General features: G+C 44.8%; 1 protein-coding gene across 1 annotated transcript; it reads right to left on the bottom strand.

The window, feature by feature from the left end:
• Nucleotides 1–14,498: 14,498 nt before the first annotated feature.
• On the bottom strand, nucleotides 14,499–19,872 carry LOC130490573 (deleted in malignant brain tumors 1 protein-like). Its single transcript, XM_056864394.1, has 5 exons — nucleotides 19,869–19,872; nucleotides 18,474–18,797; nucleotides 17,348–17,653; nucleotides 15,449–15,766; nucleotides 14,499–14,842 (listed from the first exon to the last, which is right to left on the bottom strand). Exons 1-5 carry the CDS (start codon nucleotides 19,870–19,872, stop codon nucleotides 14,499–14,501), a joined length of 1,296 nt encoding a protein of 431 aa, XP_056720372.1.
• Between the last annotated feature and the right edge of the window lie 4,291 nt (nucleotides 19,873–24,163).

Raw genomic sequence — 24,163 nt, 5'->3', positions numbered from 1 at the left:
AAATTTTGGGACCTCTACCCCCAAAAATGCCCCCCCTGGAGCCACGGAAAGGCGCGGTTGTGTTTTTAATGGCTTTATTCGGCTTAATTTTTTTCCCGAACTTTGAATTTGCGCCGAATTGCACGGACCCGAAGCAGGGGAGTTTGGACTTCGGCATATCCCGAACCCAGATGGGCCGAATTCGGCCGAATCCGAACTATACCAAAAAAAATTTTTTCAACACCCCTAGTCGCTTTGCGACCCCATTGGGGAGAAACACGGGATGTGATCTTTGTTATAAATCTAATTTTGCCTACAGGTCACAACAGGTGATGGCTTTGGCTGTTGTTTCCTCAGGTACTGCCACAACCCTTTTAGCTAGGATTGCCAGGTCCCTCTTTGCCACTGGTGGGAGGTTTTTGGGGTGGATCCTGAGGAGGGTGGGGTTTGGGGAGGGGAGGGACTTCAATGCCATAGATCCAATGGCCAAAGAACCGAGAATGATGAGGTGCCGGTTTATGAAGGTTTAATTATCGGGGGTGTTACCACATTCCCAGCGATGTATTAAGAGTTTGAAACTGTTATAAAAAATACTGTTCTCACTTTGCTTGGCCCCTTTGGCTGTGAAGACGTCTTCCAACCATTTGTTAGCCGTGGCATCCAAAAACCCTTTTAAAGCGATGTTTTTTATAACATTTTCAAACTCTTAATACATTGCTGGGAATACATCATGCAGTAACCCCATTCCTGTCGGGCTGGTGATGATTTGTGAATGTGACCAGAGCAATAATCAAGCCATTGCAAGTACCTGAAGGTTCTACACAAAGTGATTGAATTGCACGGCGTTGGAATTTGTTTACACGCGGCTTAGTCAGGAGCTGCGTGTGTTGGCAAGGCAGTTTGGAACTGCAGACACACCGCGTTACTGGGAGCTGTGGATGCCTGCAGTTTTGCTTGGAGAACTTGAAGCCAAGGAATGGATTAACATCACGCTGGACTGGGACTTGGAAATTATTATACTCTTAAGAGGGAACTGAGTTGAATACACGTTACTCTTAAGAGAGAACCAATTTGTAAACCCAGGAATGTTTTGATTATATTGTGCAGTGGCTTTGATAGTGATATTATATGCATATAGGAGTAGATGAATAGGTTATAGGTAGGGTTGCCAGGTCCCCCCTTACCTTCAGCAGGAGATTTCCAAGAAGACCTCTCTCTCACGTGCGCGCACGCGCGCCGATGTACAGATGCACCCACGCACACTTTACAACTGGAAGTGCTGCTTCACAAGGAGCCTTAGACAACTCAAACTCTTGGTTTGAGTGCTAAAGGGCCGCTGCAGCCTTTTACCACTCAAACCAAGAGTTTGAGTGTTCTAAGGCTCCTCGTGACGCAGCACTTCCGGCTGTAAATCAGAAGTGTGTGGTGGCGCGCGTGCGCAATTGCCCACCGATCCTCAGCTGGTTGGCGGGCAGAGGAGCACAATACCGGGGGTTTGCCCGTCACCAGTGGGCACCTTATAGAGGTTAGAATATGTATGAATTGTAACCTTTATTTCTTTTAAGTACAGTTGTTAATATAATGGGATTTGTCAGTCTAGTGTGCTTTGTGTGTGTGTGTGTGTGTTAGTAGTACCTGGAGGTTGGCTACTCTACTTTTAGCAGTAGGCAAAACTGCTCATTCAGCCTTCAAACTACCATGAAATATGGCAAGTGCCGCAAGTTGGCAAGCTGAACAAGCAGAGGCAGAGCCTCGAGTGAATAAATCCAACCTCTCATGACATGGTTGGACTATACGGCTTTGTGACTACTTGTCCTTTTATGATTCTATGGCATAAATCAACAATAGCAGAATAAAAGGAATCAAGTTTTGGATCGACACGAACACATCTTACCTCTGCATACTACACCGGCATCTTCGCTGTGGGAACAGTCCTGCGTCCCCCATCGTCTTGGCGGGCATTCACTGATGGCATTCTCTTTCCCTGTGCAGTTAACATCATCTAGCCATATGGGACCAGATCCCTCTCCAAAATGAGAGTCGGTTGGGGCTGACAGAACAGTTCCACACCCGAGAGAACGACACACAACTTCAGCATCTTTAAGGTCCCAACCGTCGTCACATACAGTTCCCCAAAGCGTCTCGTGGTATACCTCGATTCTTCCGGAGCAGCGACTGAGGCCATTCACTAATCTGATTTCTGAGATTTCTTAGAAAAAGACAAACACTATCAAATTATCCACATTCCTTGGCTGTTTTTCCATACAAAGGCTAATCTACATGGCCCCCATTTGCTGTTGTGTAACCAAACACTTTCTTCTGATCTAGCAAGCTCAGGTCTTCTTGGGCATCATAACTGTCTTTAATACTGTTCTGGAAAGCTCAAGGAAGATGAAGATGGAAGGCAAAGTCATGAAGGGTTCCACTTCAAAGAAGGAGAGAGAAGAAGCCAAAGATTGATATCCTTGTGCATATGTCTTCAAACTTTTTGTTACCATATGCAAATTAGCATTCTGCAACACCCACATGTTAATATTCTGAGTTTCCGGGACATTATTCTTATTATTTTTTAAATGCAATTTAGTTCTTTACTTCCTTTCCTTTATAGTGGGGTCTATGACCTGGCAGGGTAGCTTGTGGAATTTAGAGAAGTCCTGAATTCTACTTCATGGAGTTTAAGGCATATTGTCCAGCTGAGAAATTATCTTTCTGAAACTAGTCCAGATATAAAGCCTACAAAACTCCAGCCTAACCTGCTGTCTATGTGTTGACTGGAACACTAAAACTAGATCAGTTGAGCAGATTCCAAGCATGCCACCTGGCGTCTGTTTGGGTTGCTAGCTTGTGCACATTCACAGTTTTTATTTTTAAAAGGAAGTCCTAGTCCCTGTGGATTGAGTCAACCTTTGGAGGTTAAAAAGTGGCTAAAATGCAATCATGTTATTCATTCGTAGAATTAACAGTCAACGTGTATAATATACAAATCAGTCTGTCAGGATTTGAGAAACTGGAATATGGCATCTCTCCTATAGGTATCCTGGACCTGGGCATTAATCTTTCCCTGATTACTGACTAAGAGGAAAGGATCCTGCATCTCAGAGATTTGAGGAAGGGCTTTTAGATGACATTTGATTGTTTCTAGAGAGACACACTTCTCAAGAACTATATTAAAAATTGGATTACCTTAGCTCTGTAATGCATGTTAGGAGAGTATGCTCTACCCAGTTTGAGGAACCTGAGGGTTTCTCTCTATTCAATTCAATTCAAGACCTTTATTGGCATACAATACAATGAGTGATCCATACAAATGATGAATAGCTATAGGAAAACAAGGAATATTGGACAAAATCAATCATTAACCTTATCCAGTCTGTTTTTGATTGTGTGTATAAAGTGCGTTCAAGTCGCAGCCGACTTATGGCGACCCCTTTTGGGGTTTTCAAGGCAAGAGACTAACAGAGGTGGTTTGCCAGTGCCTTCCTCTGCACAGCAACTCTGGTATTCCTTGGTGGTCTCCCATCCAAATAGTAACCAGGGCTGACCCTGCTTAGCTTCTGAGATCTGACGAGATCAGGCTAGCCTGGGCCATCCAGGTCAGGGCCTGTTTTTGATTACTGAACTTAAAAAAACAGCTACTTTTTCAGTTATGTTGGTTGACAAGTCATTGTAAAGACAATAAACTTTCAGGGCCTCTGAGTGTCCTGACATATTAGTTAAAATAGGATCGAGTAGATTGTGACGAATAACATCAAACTGAGGACAATAAAGAAGGATATGGGAAACCGACTCAATTGAATTTGAGTTGCAGGGACATAGTGTCGCCGAATGTCTGGTTTGGTTATATCGTCCAAAAGTAACAGCTGAAGGGAGAGCATTGCACCTAGCAAGTGCAAATACTCAACGCATTTGCGGGGCATGTAGGGCAGGCAAATAAGGAGCCAGTCGACCGGTAGTTAGGGGGATTTCAAAACTCAAAGGGGAGCAATTTTTTTGGGCAAGGCTATCAAGGGTTTGTAATTCAATGTCCAGAATTCTACGTTTAACCATTTGATATGCACTTAAGAAGGGAAGTATCTCTCTACCACATTTTCCTTAAAGAAATAAAGACTCCCCATTTACTGTTCAAGACCTTTGGGTCAAGGGAGCTTGAAAGAAGGAAAGGAGAGAGACACACATTTCTTTTCTGCAAATGAAGCACAAAGTATGGATTACCTGCACACACCACACCAACATCTTCTCCATGGTGAGAGTCATCCGGACCCCAAAGGCCCAATGCGCATTGATTGAGAGAAGTTTCTGTTCCGGTACACTTGATGTCAACCTTCCAGATGGGCCCCGATCCCTGACCAAACCAGGCTTTCGTATGGGCTTTCAAAGCAGCACCACAGCCTACTTCTCTGCAGACAACTTCGGCTTCTTTCATGCCCCAGTGGTCATCGTGTATGGTCCCCCATTGATGATTGTGGAATATCTCCACTCTCCCAGAGCAGTGACTCGATCCATTCACCAATCTGAGTACTGAAGGAAAAGAAAACATTGCAGAACACAGAATATCAAGGAAATGAGTTATTGGCAAGAGTTTTGCGTGCCTCTGTTCTTGTACCTAATGAGGCTGAGCATGTGTGTATCAAGTGTTTCTCTTTAATAAGGCAACAGAAGGACCATTAACGCATTTCATCTGTTTCTAGAACATTCGTCTTTTGATCTCTGCATTGTACAAAGGGTAATTATTTGAGAACAGTGACCAAAACACAACAGGTCGGGCTCCTTATTTCACAAGTAGATCATCTGCCTGGGAAGGATCCAGGCTCAGAGAATCGTCCCTGAGCCATCCCCAGAAAGCGCATTGCTTGCATGGCATTGTTCGGAGAGGAAACACTTCCTTCAGGAAGATGGGTCGAACCTTCCCAGAGATCAAAATCGGAGGACTGTGAAGTCTCTCCAAACACTGCTTGTAACATTATGAGGGAAAGGACACATTCTCTCTTACCATTTCATCCACTGGACATCTGTAAGTAAAAGGAATTACCAAAGTATACACTACTCCCTCTCTCCTTTACGTGCACATGTTGTAGCAGAGGAGGTGCTCCTCAGAAGTGAGAAGAAGAAGAGTTGGTTTTTATATGCTGACTTTCTCTACCACTTAAGGAAGACTCAAACCAGCTTACAATCACCTTCCCTTCCCATCCCCACAACAGACACCCTGTGAGGTAGGTGGGGCTGAGAGAGTGGGACTAGCCTAAGGCCACCCAGCTGGCTTGGTGTGTAGGAGTGGGGAAACAAACCCAGTCCACCAGATTAGCCTCCACCGCTCATGCGAAGGAGTGGGGAAACAAACACAGTTCACCCAATTAGCATCCACCGCTCACGTGGAGGAGTGAGGAATCAAACCCGGTTCTCCAGATCAGAGTCCACCGCTCTTAACCATTACACCACACATGAGGATGAAAGATGCCAGCCCCTAGTTGTTATTTTGTAGTTATTGTAAAGGAATCAGAGATGAAATGATTGCTCCACTCTTGGCTAAAATACCAGGCCATTCACAGCAGAACAGCTTTCTGCTCCTCCCTCTGCTGTATTTTTCCTGGAGAGAAAAAGATGCATATTACTGAAAGAGCGGTTCGTTTTCAATGTAATTATTGTGGCTAAATCCTGGGTACTGAAAGAATTCTGTTAACTAAACATGTCTAAACACCATCGTTACTTTTAATGACGATGCTACTGAAAGAAGACTGGTGAACTTGTAAGAAAACTGAGAACATTGTTGTCTGCTTCCAGGACCACAGTTTAGCACCCTCGAGTACCTGCCCGCCCATTACCTGAGCACACCACACCGGCATCTTCTTCGTGGTCGCAAGTCTGTTTCCCCCAGCCTTTTAGGTGGCAGTCCTTGAGGGAAGATTCGGTTCCTTTGCATTCCAGAGCATCCAGCCAGACGGGATCATCTCCTTCTCCAAAACGGGCTCTACATGGGGCTGAGAGGGCTCTCCCGCAGCCGAGCTCTTTGCACACAACTTGGGCACTGTTGATATCCCAGTCGTCATCACAAACTGTCCCCCACTGTTCATTGTGGAACACCTCAACTCTCCCAGAGCACCGGTTTGAACCGTTCACCAGTCTGACCGCCTTGGGATCTGGAACGGTTGAAGGAGTTAACTGTTATTTCTTCCCTGATTCTGACCTGGGGTTGCCCGCCTCCAGGTAAAATGTCCACTTTGGCAATTAGACTCTATGGCATTGAAGTTTCTCCCCTATCCAAACCTCACCCTCCTCAGGCTCTGCCCCCAAAATCTTCCACCAATGGTGACCTGGCATCTCTTTCTTGTTTTCATTCCCATTTGAGGAAGGCCATCCATTCAACTGAAGCTATTCAAATGGGTAGATGACCATTGTGAAAGCAATGCAAAAAGAAGGTATCCATCTAGGCCACTGGTTCCCAGCCAGGGGTCCATGGACCCCCAGGGGTCCGTGAGAACTAAATTAAGGTCCGCGAAACAAAGTTATAAACCCATAATAAATTAATATTTTCAATTAAAAGTTTTCTATTATAAAAATATATATTCAAATATTATTCTAAGTTTAATGTTTAACTAACAGTTATGATTAAAGTTTATTTTCAAATTCTCAGAATTTTTATTTTGAACCTTGGGGTCCCTGCACCGAACAAAAAAGTCCTAGTGGTCCCTGGTCAAAAAAAGGTTGGGAACCACTGATCTAGGCTAATCCCAGGCGAGAGTCTTATGATCATTGCTTGAAGGTCCTAGGGGGAAAGGCTGCTATTAAGTATAATGTTTAAGATGAGGTCTCAGTTTAATCAATATTTCTCAGCCTCTTTGTTGGGGATTCAATTGTTTCATCCCATGTAACCTACCCTATTTAGGAAAGTAAAGGATTTTTGGTTGATTAAGAGAAAGTCTTTAATTCTGTTTTATTGTGTGCTCCTACCTGAGTCTTTCTAACCACAATCACAATTCCATGGGCCTAATATCCAACACTCTTACTGCTCTTCTTTCCAGTAAAAAAGAGCAAGAGTCCAGTAGTTCCTTAAAGACTAACAAAATTTCTGGCAGGGTATGAGCTTTCTGAAGAAGTGAGCTGTGGCTCACAAAAGCTCATACCCTGCCAGAAATTTTGTTAGTCTTTAAAGTTCTACTGGACTCTTGCTCTTTTCTACTGCTATTGACAGACTAACATGGATAACCATTGCCATCTATCTACTTTAAAGTATTACTGTAGAAATGTCTGAGAATATCTATTCAATGTGCCTTAAAAGTGTAGAAACGATTATATCTTTGTGTGTGTGTGTGTGTGTGTAAGTTCCATCAAGTCGCAGCTGACTTATGGTGACCCTGTGTGGTTTTCATGGCAAGAGATGTTCGGTGGTGGTTTGCCATTGCCTGCCCTGGCATTCGTTGGTGGTCTCCCATCCAAGTACTAACCAGGTCCTGATAAAAGGTTACATAGCTTCCATTTTAAATACTAGGATTTTTTTTCTTTGTGTCTTCCAATTGTTCTGGGGTTCCTTTGTGGAAAATTGTATTTTTCCTCGAGAAGACTTACACCATCTAGTTTATCCATCAGTTTTTTCTTGGCGGTCAGATTTACTGCAATGAAACACAAAATTGACCTCAATCTCCGGGACCTTGGAAGCTTGGCCCTATGATCCGTTCCCTATTTAAATAACGTCATACAAAATTACCTGAGCACACTACGCTTGCAACCCTTCCATGATCACAGTTATGATCTCCCCAAGGACTTTGGGGGCATTCTTTGAGGGCTGTTTCATTTCCGGTGCAGCTGACTCTGTCCAGCCAGATGGGACCGGACCCTTGGCCGTAGTTTGCTCCGCCTAATGCTAATAAGGCATTTCCACAGTTCAGCTCTCGGCATACGACTTGGGCATCCTGTAAATCCCAGCCGTCGTCACAAATGGTCCCCCACTGCTTGTTGCGATAGACTTCGACTCTCCCTGTGCAGCGATTGGAGCCACTCATTAGACGGACCTCTGTTGAGACAGAAAAAGTTAAATGTAGTAATAGAGATCAGTTCACCTGGAGACAATGGCTGCTTTGGCAACTTGAATCTGTGGCATTGAACTCCCTTCCCTCCCCAAACCCCACCTTGCTCAGGCTCCACCCAAAAAAACCCACACCGGTGGCAAAGAGAAACCTGGCAAGCCTACCTCCTGCTGCCTAGTTTCTGGGCATGATTCAAACTTCCATTTTTTAACTTTAAGGACCTACATGGCTTGAGCCCAGGGTATCGGACTCTCTCCTTCAGGACTGTGCAGCCACCCAGAAAAGATCTGCCATCAAATTTCTGCTCTCTGTATCCTTGCCTTCAAAGACAAGAACTGTTTTCAGATGTCGCATCTTGCCTTTGGAGTGCCCTTCCCCTTGAGTCTTTCCTGGTGCCTACAACAATACAGTCTTTTGGGCACCAGGGTGGGTAGGGTTGCCAACCTCCAGGTAATGGAATATAAAGCAAAAACCTCGTGCTCAAGTAGGAAGTTTAAACAAATGACAACAAGCACTGATGGCACATAACTTATATAATGATATAAGTACATATAAAAATGTACAGAAAGATCCCGAAAGGTCTGTAAGATTTAAACAGAATTTACAATGTTGCACCAAATGGCGAAGCGGCTCCAGTGGAAGCAAAGAAAAAGCAAGCTCCAAAAGGTAAGTGGAAAACCCGGATGGGACTTCTGTAGCTCGAGACACCGGACTGTGTGTCAGCGCAACAATGAAACAATGTTCATCTATGTGAGCCGCAGTTGTAAATAAATTACTTCATCCCGAGATGGGAGACCGGTAAGACCCATTTTGCCGTGGCTTTGTCATCAGGGAAGTTAGATGTAGCGAGAGATGACTATCTATCTCAGACACTGAAGAGCATGTAGCTTACAGATCAGAGGATGGCTTTTAGCGATCTCACTAGAAGATCTCCCGCTATTTCAACTGATCTCCAGCCGATAGAGATCAGTTCACCTGGAGAAAATGGCCACTTTGGCAATTGGACTCTATGGCATTGAAGCATCTCCCCTCCCCAAACCCCACCCTCCTCAGGCTCCACCCTAAAAACCTCCCGCCGGTTGCCAAGAGGGACCTGGCAACCCTAAGGGTGGGTTGCCAATCTCCAGGTACTAGATGGAGATCTCCTGCTATTACAACTGATCTCCAGTCAATAGAGATCAGTTTACCTGGAGAAAGTGGCTGCTTTGGCAATTGGACTCTATGGCATTGAAGTCCCTCCCCTTCCCAAACCCCGCCTTCCTCAGGCTCCGCCCCAAAAACCTCCCACCGAGGGCGAAGAGGGACCTGGCAACCCTATTTAGAGTGCCCAGTGGTTGTTTTACGCTGATTTTATATCCCTAGCTTGTTTTGTTTTTCTATTGACAATTTATGGTGTTTTTATAATGTTTTTATTGGTAACCAGCCTCAAGCAGGGGAGGCATGTACATGACATAAATCAATGACTCCAGTTTTGAATTTATGCAAGCGCATCTTAAAAGTAAGTAAAGGTCCCCTATGCAAGCACCGGGTCATTCCTGACCCATGGGGTGACGTCACATCCCGACGTTTCCTAGACAGACTTTGTTTATGGGGTGGTTTGCCAGTGCCTTCCCCAGTCACCTTCTCTTTATGCCCAGCAAGCTGGGTACTCATTTTACCAACCTCAGAAGGATGAAAGGCCAAGTCAACCTTGACCCGGCTACCTGAAACCAACTTCCTTCGGGATTGAACTCAGGTCGTGAGCAGAGCTTGGACTGCAGTACTGCAGCTCACCACTCTGCGTCACGGGGCTCTTCCGTGCGCATCTTACCTGTGCATATAACACCAGCATGTCCAGTGTAGAAACATGGATTCTTCTCCCACTGTACTGCAGGACATTGGCTTAGGGCATTTTCTGTCCCTGTGCAGTTAACTTTATCGAGCCAGGTAGGACCGTGTCCTTCTCCAAAATGAGAACCTCGCAGGGCCGACAGGGCTGCTCCACACCCAAGATAACGACAAACGACGCTGGCATCTGCAAGGTCCCAACTGTCACCACATGCGACTCCCCAAAGGTTCTCATGGTATATCTCGACTCTCCCAGAACAGTTACTGGGGCCATCCACTAACCTGATCTCAGGTGTTTCTTAGAAGAAGACAGACAACAACAAATTAACAACATTTCTTGAGACCCCCCACTCCACCCCGTACAACAGGTTATCTATGCGGGCTCATTCACTACTAGGGTTGCCAACTCCCGGTAGGGAACTACTTGGAGATTTTGGGGGTGGAGCCTGAGGAGGGTGGGGTTTGGGAAGGGGAGGGACCTCTATGCCGTCGAGTCCAATTGCCAAAGCAGCCATTTTCTCTAGAGGAACTGATCTCTATCAACTGGAGATCACTTGTAATTAGGGTTGCCAACCTCAGGTATCATTTACTTTATGCTTTCTGAAAAGCCTTATTAGTGATTTTGCCTGTTCTTTCAATCTATACAGGGATGTTCACAACTGCATTCTACCATTAATACTAGCTGCTGTTTGGTATAGTCTGTGGTTATATATTAGAGCATTTTTGCACACAATTAACAACAGATGCTGGTAATTTGTACTGCCATTAATTATATATAGAAATATTTATTGTTTTTATGAAATTCATTGAATTGTTGTTACTTGGAAATGTCATGCTAAGAACATTTAATACATTTATGAAGTTTACATGCACAATATATTGAAGTGATTGTTATCACACTGAAATAAGTATTGTCATTATTTCTATTTCTATTTCTAATATTTTTGAGCCTCATGCTGTACTTTGGTTTATTACCCACTTTTTGCAGCATAGGTGTTTATCTTTTTTGCTAACCTCCAGGTACTAGCTGGAGATCTCCTGCTATTGCAACTGCTCTCCAGCCGATGGAGATCAGTTCCCTGGAGAAAATGGCCGTTTTGGCAATTGGATTCTATGGCATTGAAGTCCCTACCCTCCCCAAACCCCGCCCTCCTCAGGCTCCACCCCAAAAATCTCCCACCGGTGGCGATGAGGGACCTGGCAGCCCTAGTAGGCAACATTTGGTGGTTTAAAAGTGGTTAAAATGCAGTCATGTTATTGATTTGTAGAATTAACAGTCAACATGTAAATTATACAAATTAGACTGTCAGGATTTGAGAAACTGGAATATGGCATCCCTCCTACAGGTAGGGTTGCCAGTTCAACTCTTGCCACCCCCGGGAGCTTTGTGGGGGCGGGGCTGGGGGTGATCTGCACGTGCCGCGTACGCAGCACTATGATGTTGCCTCTGGGTTTACACCAGAAACTCTGGCATCATGCGGGATGCTCTAGCACTGTCCTCCAAAAACTCATGGAAACCATACAGTTTTGGGGGGAGAATTCTAGAGCATCCTCATCGCGATGCTGGTGCTTCTTCGGTAAACCCGGAAGTGACATCATTTCTCTGTGTGCACTGCATGTGCGCAGATCATCCCCAGCCCCGCCCCTACAAAGCTGCCACCAGTGGCAAGAGGTGAGCTGGCCAGCTGAAAGGCAGCTGGCAGCCCCGTTAATTGGCAGGCAGTTGACCACCATAACCGGGCATTTGGCCACCTACAGGTATCCGGAACCTGGGCATTAATCTTTCAATTCATCACTGACTACAGGGAAAGAATCCTACACCACAGGGATATGAGGAAGTGCTTTCAGATGACATTTGAGGGTTTCTAGAGAAAGGCGCACGTTTCTTTTCTGGAAACAAAGCACGAAGTATGGATTACCTGCACATTCCACACCAACATCTTCTGCATGGTGAGGGTCATCGGGACCCCAAGGGCCTGATGGGCATTGATTGAGAGAAGATTCTGTTCCGGTACAGTTGGTGTCAACCTTCCAGATGGGCCCCAATCCCTGACCGAACCAGGCTTTTGTATGGGCTTTCAAAGCAGCACCACAGCCTAGCTCTCTGCAGACAACTTCAGCTTCTTTCATGCCCCAGTGGTCATCGTGTATGGTCCCCCATTTCTTGTTGTGCAGTATCTCCACTCTCCCAGAGCAGCGACTTGAGCCATTCACCAGCCTGAGTACTGAAAGAAAGCAACAAGTCAAAGAACGCCACACAAGGAAAGGAGTTATGGGCAAGAATTTTCAATGCTTCGCTTCTTGCGGCCACTGAGGCTGAACATGTGTGCATCAGGTGTTTCTTTTTCATAAGGAAGTGTAAGAACTGTTTTCCCTGTATAGTCTCTTAGGAGGTTCTCTCATAGGCCTTCAAATAAGATATTATAGCTCTTTCATACTATATTCTGTATTTAAACAGTACATTTTAAACTTATTGTTCATAATTATTTTAATTTCTAGAGTAATTTGCCCCTCTTGATGTTTTGGAACTTCTTTCTTTCTTTCTTTCTTTCTTTCTTTCTTTCTTTCTTTCTTTCTTTCTTTCTTTCTTTCTTTCTTTCTTTCTTTCTTTCTTTCTTTCTTTCTTTCTTTGAGGTTGGTTTAAAATAAAGAAAAATTCTTGAGGATCATTAGAGGTCAATCCTTTCAAATAACTAATTGTGTCCTTGTGATGGGAATGATAAAATGATAGCATGTGTATTGTTATTTTATAGTTACTATAAAGGAGTTAGAGAGGCAGCAATTGGTCCACGGTTGGCTAAAGTATCAGATTGTTGCTGGAGAAATGTACACACTTGTGTAAGAGTGGCTATTTTTTTTTTAATGTACCTCTTGAGATTAGACATCCTTGATGAATTCTCTCATCCAGACATGTAGAAACACTGTTATTTGTTTTAATGGCTGTATTGAGGTCAGTTTCCAGGACTACAATTTAGTGCCTGCTGATTACCTGAGCACACCACACCATAAACGTCCGCGCGGCGGCACCCATCTCCTGCCCGATGAGTTAGGTTGCAGTCCATGAGGGTAGCTTCTGTCCCATTACATTGGACTTTAAACTGCCAGATGGGTTCAGTTCTCTCCCCAAAGTCAGCTTGATACGGGCCTGCCAGGGCTTCTCCACAATCCAGTTCCCTGCACACCACTTCAGCATTGCGCATATTCCAGCCATCGTCACACAGGGTTGTCCACTGGTGCTTATGGAACAATTCAGCTCTGCCGGAGCAGTTGTTAGAGCCCTTCATCAATCTGAGCTGACCTGGAACAGTGAAAAGCATTGTTATCTCTTTACCTATTCTGCCCTGTTCCTCTTCCTCTCTTATCCATTTGACCAAGGATACTCGTATAAATACCTGGCCTTTGTGAACGTTCAATGCAAAAAGAATGCTAGACATGAATCCTGTGTTCACGGCTTGAAGCCCTGGAGGTAGAATTGCCAACCTCCAGGTGGCGGCTGAAGATCTCCCGCTAATACAACTGATCTCCAGCCAACAGAGATCAGTTTCCCTGAAGAAAATGGCCACTTTGGCGACTGGACTGTATGGCATTGAGGTCCCGCCCCTTTCCAAACCCTGCCCTCTTCAGTCTCCATCCCCAAAACCTCCAGGTATTTCCCAACCTGGAGCTGGCAAAGCCACTGTCCAATGCAAGCTGATAAATGTAATGAATAAAACGGTTATGTGATCTTAGATAAGCCATTGTTTCTCAGCCTCACACTGATCTGCCTTAAAGAGTTATTGACAGCATCTCTTTAAAGTGCTTCGAAGGAGCTGGGTATGTTTAGCCTGAAGAGGAGAAGACTGAGAGGTGATATGATAACCATCTTCAAGTACTTGAAAGGCTGTCATATAGAGGGTGGTGCCGAGTTTTTTTCTGTTGCCCCAGAAGGTCGGACCAGAACCAACGGGTTGAAATTAAATCAAAAGAGTTTCTGTCTAGACATTAGGAAGAATTTTCTAGCAGTTAGAGCAGTTCTTCAGTGGAACAGGCTTCCTCAGGAGGTGCTGAGCTCTCCTTCCCTGGAGGTTTTTATTAAGAAGTTAGATGGCCATCTGTCAACAATGCTGATTCTATGACCTTAAGCAGATGTTGAATTTAACAGCTGATGAGTATTGGCCATAATGCGTCTACCTGGGCAAGGCTAAAGAATCAGATGTGGCTGTTTCATTACAGGCAGTTTAAGGAACCAGTCTGCAAGGAGACTGGGAGAGGAGCTGACTGTGCATTATGGGATATATCCAATTGTGGTCAACAGCCTGTTTTATTCAGAAAATTTACAGCATACAAATTTCATCCAGGAAATTTGCCTTTGGAAGACTACCTTACCGTAATTAAACTAGAATCTACCTTACCGTAATTAAACTAGATCTCAGGGACCCTAGAAACAAAGCCTAAAATTGAATTCTTAAATTGTGTGCATGTGAAGTGCTGTCAAGTCGCAGCCGACTTATTGCAATCCCTTATAGGTTTTTCAAGGCAAGAGACTAACAGCTGTGGTTTCCCAGTGCCTTCCTCTGCATAGCAATCCTGGATTTCCTTGGTGGTCTCCCATCCAAATACTAACCAGGGCTGACCCTGCTTAGCTTCTGAGATCTGACATGATCAGGCTATACCATGCTATCTTCCCTCCCAGTCTTAAATTACATGATTTAATATAAAATTACTTGAGCATTCCACACTTGCAATCCTTCTGTGGTCACAGCTATGCTCCCCCAAAGAACTTCTTGGGCATTCTTTGAGGGCCATTTCATTTCCCATGCAGTTAAGTCTGTCCGTCCAGATGGCACCAGATCCTTGGCCATAGTGCACACCACCTAATGCTGATAAGGCATTTCCACAGTTCATTTCTTGGCACACCACTTGGGCATCTTGTAGATCCCATCCATCATCACAAATGGTCCCCCACTGCTCATTCCGATACACTTCAACTCTCCCAGAGCAGCGATCTGAGCCATTCATTAGACGGATGTCTGAAGAGGCAGAAAAACAAACAAAAATGGCTGTACTTACACATACTGAGCAAGAGTTTACTGAATATCCCATTGAGATACCCAGATAAAGGGAAATTCCCATATACACACATATGAAACCCATTAACCATGCGGAGAGGAATTTTGAACAAGCACAGACCACAAATGGGAAAGGACAGTGAATGAACACATGAACGCATGAAGCTGTCTTATACTGAATCAGACCCTTGGTCAATCAAAGTCAGTATTGTCTACTCAGACTGGCAGTGGCTCTCTAGGGTCTCAGGCAGAGGTCTTTCACATCACCTACTTGCCTAGTCCCTTTAACTGGAGATGCCGGGGATTGAACCTGGGACATTCTGCATGCCAAGCAGAGGCTCTACCACTGAGCTACAGCCCCTCCCCAATGGACTATATGGGTTGCTCTTGGTTGTATGCTTGGAAGAGGAGAACAAATGATAGATAAGTGGACTAATCTCTGGGGGGAAAAGACTGAAGTCTTTTTAGGATCCCTGGTTAGTTTATGATTCTTTGGTGCAAATCAGAAATTTAAAATAATGTCATAAGAAATTGCCACACTCCTTTCTTCACTTTAAAATTTGCACGAGTGCCTCTTACCTCTGCACACAACACCAGCATCTTTACTATGGGAGCAGTTATTCTTCACCTGGTAATTGACCTGGCACTGGCTGACGGCGCTCTCGGTCCCTTTGCAGTTAACATCATCTAGCCAGATAGGTCCCGATCCTGTTCCAAATTTGGCACCTTGTGGGGCTGATAAAGCATCTCCACACCCAAGGTAACGACACACAACTTGGGCGTCTTCATGGTCCCAGTCATCACCGCATACAGTCCCCCAAAGTCTGTCATGGAGTATCTCGACTCTCCCAGAACAAGGACTGAGGCCATTCACTAATCTGATCTCGGGTAGTTCTGAGAACAAAATCAGCACAAATAAACAATGAGTATTTTAGGAGCTATTTTACCGTACAAATGCTTTTTGTTGCACTATACCTGTTCTTGATTAAGCATGTCCCTCTTCCCTTATTCGCCATATGCTTCTGGAATCACACTTTTCTAATTGGTTTACATTGAGAGTAAAATTAAATCCATGGGTTTACCATTTGTTGCTTATGCTCTTAGATACAGAAGCATTTCAAACAATAAAACACAGACTATTAGAGATTAGGGAGCCCCATGGCACAGAATGGTCAACTGCAGTACTGCAGTCCAAGCTCTGCTCACAACCTGAAGTGGGTTTCAGGTAGCCGGCTCAAGGTTGACTCAGCCTCCCATCCTTCCGAGGACCCAGCTTGCTGGGGGTAAAGGGAAGATGACTGGGGAAGGCACTGGCAAACCACCCCGTAAACAAAGTCTGCCTATTAAACGTTGGGATGTGACGTCACCCGATGGGTCAGTAATGACCAGGTGCTTGCACAGGGGACCTTTACCTTTTTATTAGAGACTGGATTTCAAAATCTCAATAGTGCTGCTAACAAAACTTGCTCCCCCTTAAGTTTAGAGATCCCCTTTGATATATATCAGCCCATGTCATATTTGTACCATCTTTACGATCCACGTCAATGTAGAGCCTTTTCCCTTGCTAGATTTAACATCATGCCATCTGCAATTTTGGAAGGAAGATTTCAGAAAATCCTCCTTTCAGATAGCGTTTGCCTGCCCTTGTGGTAACAATTGTGCTGAATCAACAGTGCATGTTCTATTCCACTGTGGATTCTCTGCAGATATTTGCAGTAAATTTTTAAGTCTTACTTTGACAAATAAGTTAAATTCTTCTGATTCTCTTAATGCTCTTTCTTTATTGACAATCACTCACCTGATATATTGGAGAAAGTGGCACAATTTCTGAGATCTGCTATGAAAGCTCGCCAACAAGTTAGAGTGTTTTATTAACTTTAGCATCTCTTTATTTATCTTTTGTTTTAACCTCCTCAGCTATGCTCAATTGCAACAATTTTATGTTATGATGTAGTCACTCCGTGTATCAGCTGCCTTATACTGAATCAGACCCTTGGTCAATCAAAGTCAGTATTGTCTACTCAGATCGGCAGCGGCTCTCCAGGGTCTCAGGCAGAGGTCCTTCTGTGGATCATGGAACAACCTTCCCGGGGGGTAGATATGGTTTTAAGATTACCAAAGGATTGTTCCTAATTTACCTAGGGTTGCCAGGTCCGGGTTGGGAAGTACCTGGAAATTTTGGGGGTGGAGCCTGAGGAAGGAGAGTTTGGAGAGGGGAGGGACTTCAATATCATAGAGTCCAATTGCCAAAGCGGCATTTTCTCCAGTGGAACTGATTTCTATCACCAAAAGATCAGTTGTCATAGTAGGAGATTTCCAGTCACCACCTGGAGGTTGGAAACCCTAAATTTATCCTGAGCCTGGCACTATTGCCCCAGTCTTATCTGAGAAGTTGTTTGGGATAGTCGTAGGGCAGGATTAGAAGCTATATAATTTCATGGACCATTTTCATATTTATGGTTCTATGATCATTACCTGCACACTCGACACTAGCATCCTTGCTGTGGTCACAGCTGTGTTCTGCCAATAGGTTTGCTGGGCATTTGATTAGACTGACTTCATCTCCTGTGCAGTTGACTCCATCCATCCAAATGGGTCCAGAACCTTGTCCAAACTTCGCTCCACCTGGTGCTGCTAAAGCATCTCCACAGCCCACTTCTCGGCACACAACACGGGCTTCGTTGACGTCCCAGCCATTTTCACACACTGTGGCCCATTCCTGGTTACGGAGCACTTCGACCCGGCCAGCACACGGAGTTGAACCACCAACCAGCCTTAGCTCTATTCGGGGATTGAAAGACTGAATGTTACCACTGGTGCAATTAACCGTGAAGCAGCTGCCCTTCATGGCAAACCTTCTAGTTTTCAAAAGCAACAAAATCAATATATTAAAAATAAGCATTCAAGTCCTTATTTATGACCAATAGTCTCAACATACTGTCTTTGGCAGTGGCCAGCTAGACTCCTAATTCATATTGACAAACAAGCACAAGGAGAGGAGTTTTCTCCAGAAACTGATAGTTATCTCCTCTGTTGGTCTGTTCCTTCACAACGCTTTCCTCCAATGTGGTAAATATCAGCAGTAGTGTTGCCACCTCTGGTTTGGGAAATACCTGGAGATTTTGGGGGCGGAGCTTGAGGAGGGTGGAGTTTTGAGAAGGAAGGGATTTCAATGCCATAGAGTCCAATTGCCAAAATGGCCATTTTCTCCAGGTGAACTGATCTCTGTCACCTGGAGATCCGTTGTAACAGCGGGAAATCTCCAGCTAGTACCTAGAGGTCAGCAACCGTAATCAGCAGTCACACACTGGGGAGAATATTTATCAGAAATATTTTCAAATGGACTTTATTTAGTCAATTAATCTCTGGATGACTTCATTCTCTTGCAAGCTATTCATGCCAGCTTCAGTCAGTGCCCTTAACTGTTGCTTGATGCAGAGAAATTAGCATGCCATGAAAAGTTTCATATATGGATTTCTTTCATATCAAGCTGTGATAATTCAAGGCCCAGGAGGGGCTAGGTCCCCTTTCCTGGCAAGTTGACAACCTTATTCATGGCAAAAGAAAAGTGTGAATCAACCCCCTTGAGTCTTGAACTCACCTGAGCATATGACACCAGCATCTTCTCCATGATGGCAGTTCTCCTCTCCCCAAGGATTTGCTAAGCACTCACTGAGAGATGATTCTGCACCTTTGCATCTGACCTCATCGAGCCAGATTTGGCCAGTTCCGCTTCCAAAATATGCAGCAGGTGGGGCTGATATTGCATGTAGACACCCCAGTTGCCTACACACAACTGTTGCATCCTCCACACCCCAATTGTCATCGCAAACAGTGCCCCACACTCCATTGTGGAGCACTTCCACTCTCCCGCTGCAGCGACTCCAACCGTTCACCAATCTGATTTCAGATGCGTCCGATAGGGCTGTTGGGGGAAAAAATTCAGTAAAATTCAGATTCAGCAAAATTCTGCCCGTTTTTATTTAGGAAATGCCGAAGTCCGAACTCCCCCTATTCGGATTCATGGAATTCGGCTTGAAATTTGGCGTTCCCGACTAAATTCAGCAGAATAATGCCACTTAAAGCACATTCGCGGCTTTCCGCGGCTCTGGAGGAGCATTTTTGGAGGTAGAGGTCCCAAACGTTCAGGGTAGCTTGGAGGGACCCTACTTGCAAGAACCCCCAAGTTTGGGGCAGATTGGGCCAGGGGGTCCTGAGTTATGGGGTCTGGAAGGGGTCCCCCCATCTGCTCATTGGAATGAATAGGAGCTGGCAATCCTTAATATGCATCTAGAGAACAGCAAATCCAAGGCAAAAACTCCCATTGTTTCTGAAGCAGCCAGAGAGAGACTCACCAACCCACACTGACCTCCAGGCGAAGGTGGCAACCAGTGAAAACAGCAACAATCACACTTGCAAAGAGGAGATCAAGCCATCCCCCCACCAGGACAGGTCACCCCCTCTTTGGCTTCCCCTCCCCACACACACAGTAGAAGCCAGTCCATGGCTTCTAAGAGCCGATGTAACTACGCCGAAAGTGAATCCCGCTCAAAGCGTAAGTAAACAGTGTAACTAGCATGGGTAACATATATTTTCATTTCAACACAGACAAAGTGCATCTTATAAGGCTACTAGCGTAAGTGCGACCTGCCCAAATTGGTATCTTCAGGATTGATAGGTTTCATGCTGCTGGATTCAAATTTTCCACAGCAACAATCACACTCTCAAAGAGGAGATCAGGCCCCCCAGGACAGGTAACCCCCCCAAAATCACACTCGCAAAGAGGAGATCAAGCCCTCACACCAGCAGAACAGCCCTCCCCCCCAACCAGAAGACACAAATTCCAAACTAAGGAGAAGAGAGGGGCCAGCCAGAGAGAGACTCACTGACATGGGATGTACTAAAACTAATGACAGGCTAGCCCATTAGAAACAACAGGAGCGGCTGCACAGCCCATTGGAAACAATAGGAGCCAGCCAGAGATGGACTCACTGACCCATTGTTAACTCCACATGAAGTTGGCAACTGGTGAAAACAGCAGAAAGCACAGTGCCACACAGAGGCAATCAAGCCCACCTCACCCCCCAGCAGAACAGGTAAACCCACCCCTTTGGCTTCACCTATCACACACACACACAGAATCTGCTTCCCCCCACCCCAGCACACACACAGGAAAAATGTTATAGAGAAAAGCCCCAAAATGGGTCAAACTGTGGGTGTCTTCTCTTCCAACAGAAGCAGGGGTCAGGAGGAGTAATCCATACTGATTCCAGCAAGCAGCAGCAGGTCAGCTCAGCTCAGGATCTCTCACGATCAGCACGGGAGCAGCACAGGAGCAGCAGCAATGGAAGGAATACAGACTCACACACACAGACTCCCTGGCCATTTATGCACGGGAGGTTTTGCCTTGGATTTGCCGCTCTCTAGATGCACATTTTCCCCGTCCAGTTTCTCAAAACTCTGCTTGGGGGCTTATTGTTAAGTTTTGAGAATTTGGATGGGGAAAACGTGCATCTAGAGAGCGGCAAATCCAAAGCATAACCTCCCATGCATAAATGGCCTCTCTCCCTCCCCCAGGTCACGCAGCAAAACAGGACCATGCACACACCTTCCACATGGGGATTTCTCTCTCTCACACACAGACTCTCCCCCTCTGGGCCGCGCAGCAACCCAGGACCATGCACATGCACCCCTCCCCCTGCACGGGGATCTCTCTCACACACAGACAGACACTCTCTCTTTCTCTCCCGGTCCGGGCTCACGCACTCATCTACAACTGTTTGGCCAGAAGAAGATCCAGCTTGGCCACCTATTGGCCATGGGAGAATGCAGATTCGGGGTTGCCGAATTTGTACAAATTTATTCGGCGTCCACCCAAACTCACCGAGTTTGGCTTGTCGTTTTCCCGCCTTTTTTGACTGGTTCTATCCGAACTAGAAACCACCGAATTGAGGGAAATTCGGCTGTTTTTCAGTTAGGATGGAACTGAATCGACAGCCCTAGCATCCGAACCTGCAGTGTCTAAGCTCCAAACAGCACCTGGGAAGATCAATTTTCAGAGAGTGGGCTTATCAACTGAGAGCAGCAGAAGGACAAAAAGGCAATTAGGAGAAGAAGTTCTTAAATTAGAAGAAGAAGAAGAAGAAGAAGAAGAAGAAGAAGAAGAAGAAGAAGAAGAAGAAGAACAAGAACAAGAACAAGAAGAACAAGAAGAGTTGGTTTTTATACCCCGCTTTTTCTATCTTTAGGAGTTTCAAAGCGGCTTTTGCTGAGAGTCCCAGAATCCCTAAGAGCACCCCTCATGTTGTGATCCTGAGTGCACTGTTGCTGAAGAACAAAAGAGGTAACCGGCTGCATCACATCAAGGTCAACCTTGCCCAATATTCATCGCAAAGTCTACCCAAACCTGCCCAGCAGTTCTCTAATAGGATCGTTAAACGGGACAACAAAACAGCGAGCACTTTCACACATCCTGAATAATGCACTTTCAACCCACTTTCAGTTCACTTTAGGGATCATTTGCAAGTGGATTTTGCCATTTAGAGCACTTTCACACATGCAAAATGATGCACTTTCAATGCACTTTAACGATTGTTTGCAAGTAGATTTTGCCATTTCACGCAGTAAAATTCAGCTGCAAAATTTATTGAAAGTGCATTGAAAGTGGATTGGAAGTGCATTATTCAACATGTGTGAAAGTGCCCAGTGAGATGAGGTGGAAGCAGCAGGAGGAGGAGGAAGAGGAGGGGAAAATACACATTTTCTAGTTACAAGCGTAAAGCAGGAGGGCCACTTACCCCACAAGCAGGCTAATAGAAGAAGCATCACTGCCATTTCTCTCAGCCTCCTCTCCAGAAGACCCACCAAAGAAGGGAAAGTGAAGGCAGGTGTAGCCCCCACCCCACAATCCTACTCAGTGGGACTAGATTCCTCGTTTGGATGAAGTGCTCAAGGCCATGGTGTTTTGCCTGGAGTTTGTCCTGACAGGACACCCCCTTAGGTCAATGCCCATGGGCAAAGGTTGGGACTGGAGGCCGATGCTGGGAAGGGGTTGGCACAAGCTGGAAGGGCGCTTTATTGAGGTCAACTTGGCCACCAGCCTGGCTTTGCTGTTTCCTGCCTTTAAGATGTTTTAAAACAACTTGCAGTTTCCTCCTATCACTACGATTTAACTTTTTTTTAAAGAAAAATCCTCTGTCTTGGACTTTATAGTGAAAACAAAATGAAACAAAAGGTGCACAGAGAATCTTCAATATATAAGCAGTGTTTAAAAATTGGAAATTATATCATGCTTATGCTTCATACAATATGTATAAATAGAAATGAAAATGCTTAGATATAATGATATACCTGAAAAGTATATAATAGAATTTAGCAATCATAAATAAGTTTAGAAGCGACTATAAAGGAGTCAGTATGATTCAATAATGGCTAGTTTTATTAGGCTAGCGTAAAGCACATATATCATGAGAACGAATGATTGAATAAAAAGCAGCATATTCAATGTTATAAAGTTAGAATAGCATAATATAGAGAAGATTACAAGAGGGGAACAAAATTTTGTAGGTTCACCTAGTTAAAGCTTGCTTTTGTACATTTCAGTTGCTTTGTTTTGTATTGTATGTTTGTATTTTAATGGATATCAAATAAACATTTATACACTCACACATAAACAGTGCTTATCTGATGGTCCTGACATGTTTCACATCAAAATGGTTCTTCAGGGGATCAAACCTTGCTTTCAACAAGAGCTCATTTGATCCCCCGAGGAAGCGTTTGGACGCGAAACTCATTGGGATCATCGAATAAACACTGTTTATATATTGAAGATTCTCTGGGCACTTTAAAAAGACGGTGGAAGTGATCAAGTCGAAACTTGACACTTCCACCGTATTTTTTAAGAATATTTATGAATGAAAATTTTTTTTGGACTAGCTTATTAATTCTAGACGACTACATTGAAGACTCCTGAGAGCTACGTATATGTTAATTGTATTGTGTTGTTGACTTGTGTTTCATTTAACCCTTGCACTTTGTTCACTTTCACTAAAGTTTTGTTTTGCATAATAGAATTTTGGTACTTATCCTCTTTGAACTGCTGTACCCTTATTAGTACCAAGTGCCTCTTTTTTCCAGTACTTCCAACCTCCAGGTGATGGCTGGAGATCTCCTGCTATTACAACTGATCTCCAGCCGATGGAGATCAGTTCACCTGGAGAAAATGGCCACTTTGGCAATTGGACTCTATGGCATTGAAGTCCCTCCCCTCCCCAAACCCCTCCCTCCCCAGGTTCCGCCCCAAAAACTCCCACCGGTGGTGAAGAGGGACCTGGCAAACCTAAGCCCAACTGTGCAGCTCTTCAGTATGATGGACTTCATGGGACAAGCAGCAACAATTCAGATTATGTCAATAATCCATTGAAAGTGTGTGTGTGAACTTTGCAAGTTTTGCTTCCTATTTTGACTGCAATTCTCAGGGAGCTGAGCATGGATATGCAGTGCAAACCTAAGAACAATTTCCTGGGAGTAAGGCCCGTTGAAAAGACCTAAGCAAGTGGGATTCTCAATAGACCTGCTTAGGATCGCTTCTCTGCTCTCCTAAGGGACTTCAGGTTTGTTACAGATGAATCCTGTGAGCATAGTTATGCTTAATCCAAGTCAGAGCTCAGTTCCAGAACCAGCATTTCATGCCAGGGATCTGCTGTGGGATATATGAAACAGAAGCTTCTGAGCATGTAAAGGGTGCCATTCCCTCCCCCACTGAATGCACAGACATCTGAGACTGAGGTAATTCTTCACATCTATGAGTGTGGTTTTTAAGAAAGTTTGAAAACCCACCAACCCCCTTCCTTCTGCTTTTTGTTCAAACAGATCACTAAGAAGAGCAACTGACTGACTGAAGCACACCACTTCTAAAATATTCCAAGTGGAGCAGACCTCCACTTTGCTCCCTCTGCTGTTCCCGAGGATCTACTGACACCCATGAATAAAACTTTGTGAGGGGTCACTGTAAGGTTGCCAACTTCCAGGTACTAGGTAGAGATCTCCCACTATTACAACTGATCTCCAGTCAATAGAGATCAGTTCCCCTGGAGAAAATGGCTGCTTCGGCAATTGGATTCTATGGCATTGAAATCCCTCCCCTCCCCAAACCCTGCCCTCCTCAGGCTCCCCCCCCCCAAAAAAAAGACAATCTCCAGGTGTTTCCCAACCTGGAGCTGGCAACCCTAGGTCACTGGACTACAGTTAGAGAGGCCAGGTCTCCTGCTATAGTGGGATAGCCTCTGGCTT

This window comes from Euleptes europaea, chromosome 18 (genome assembly GCF_029931775.1).
Source record: "Euleptes europaea isolate rEulEur1 chromosome 18, rEulEur1.hap1, whole genome shotgun sequence".
Classification (NCBI taxonomy): Eukaryota; Metazoa; Chordata; class Lepidosauria; order Squamata; family Sphaerodactylidae; genus Euleptes; species Euleptes europaea.
This window is presented reverse-complemented; position numbering and strand designations above follow the sequence as displayed.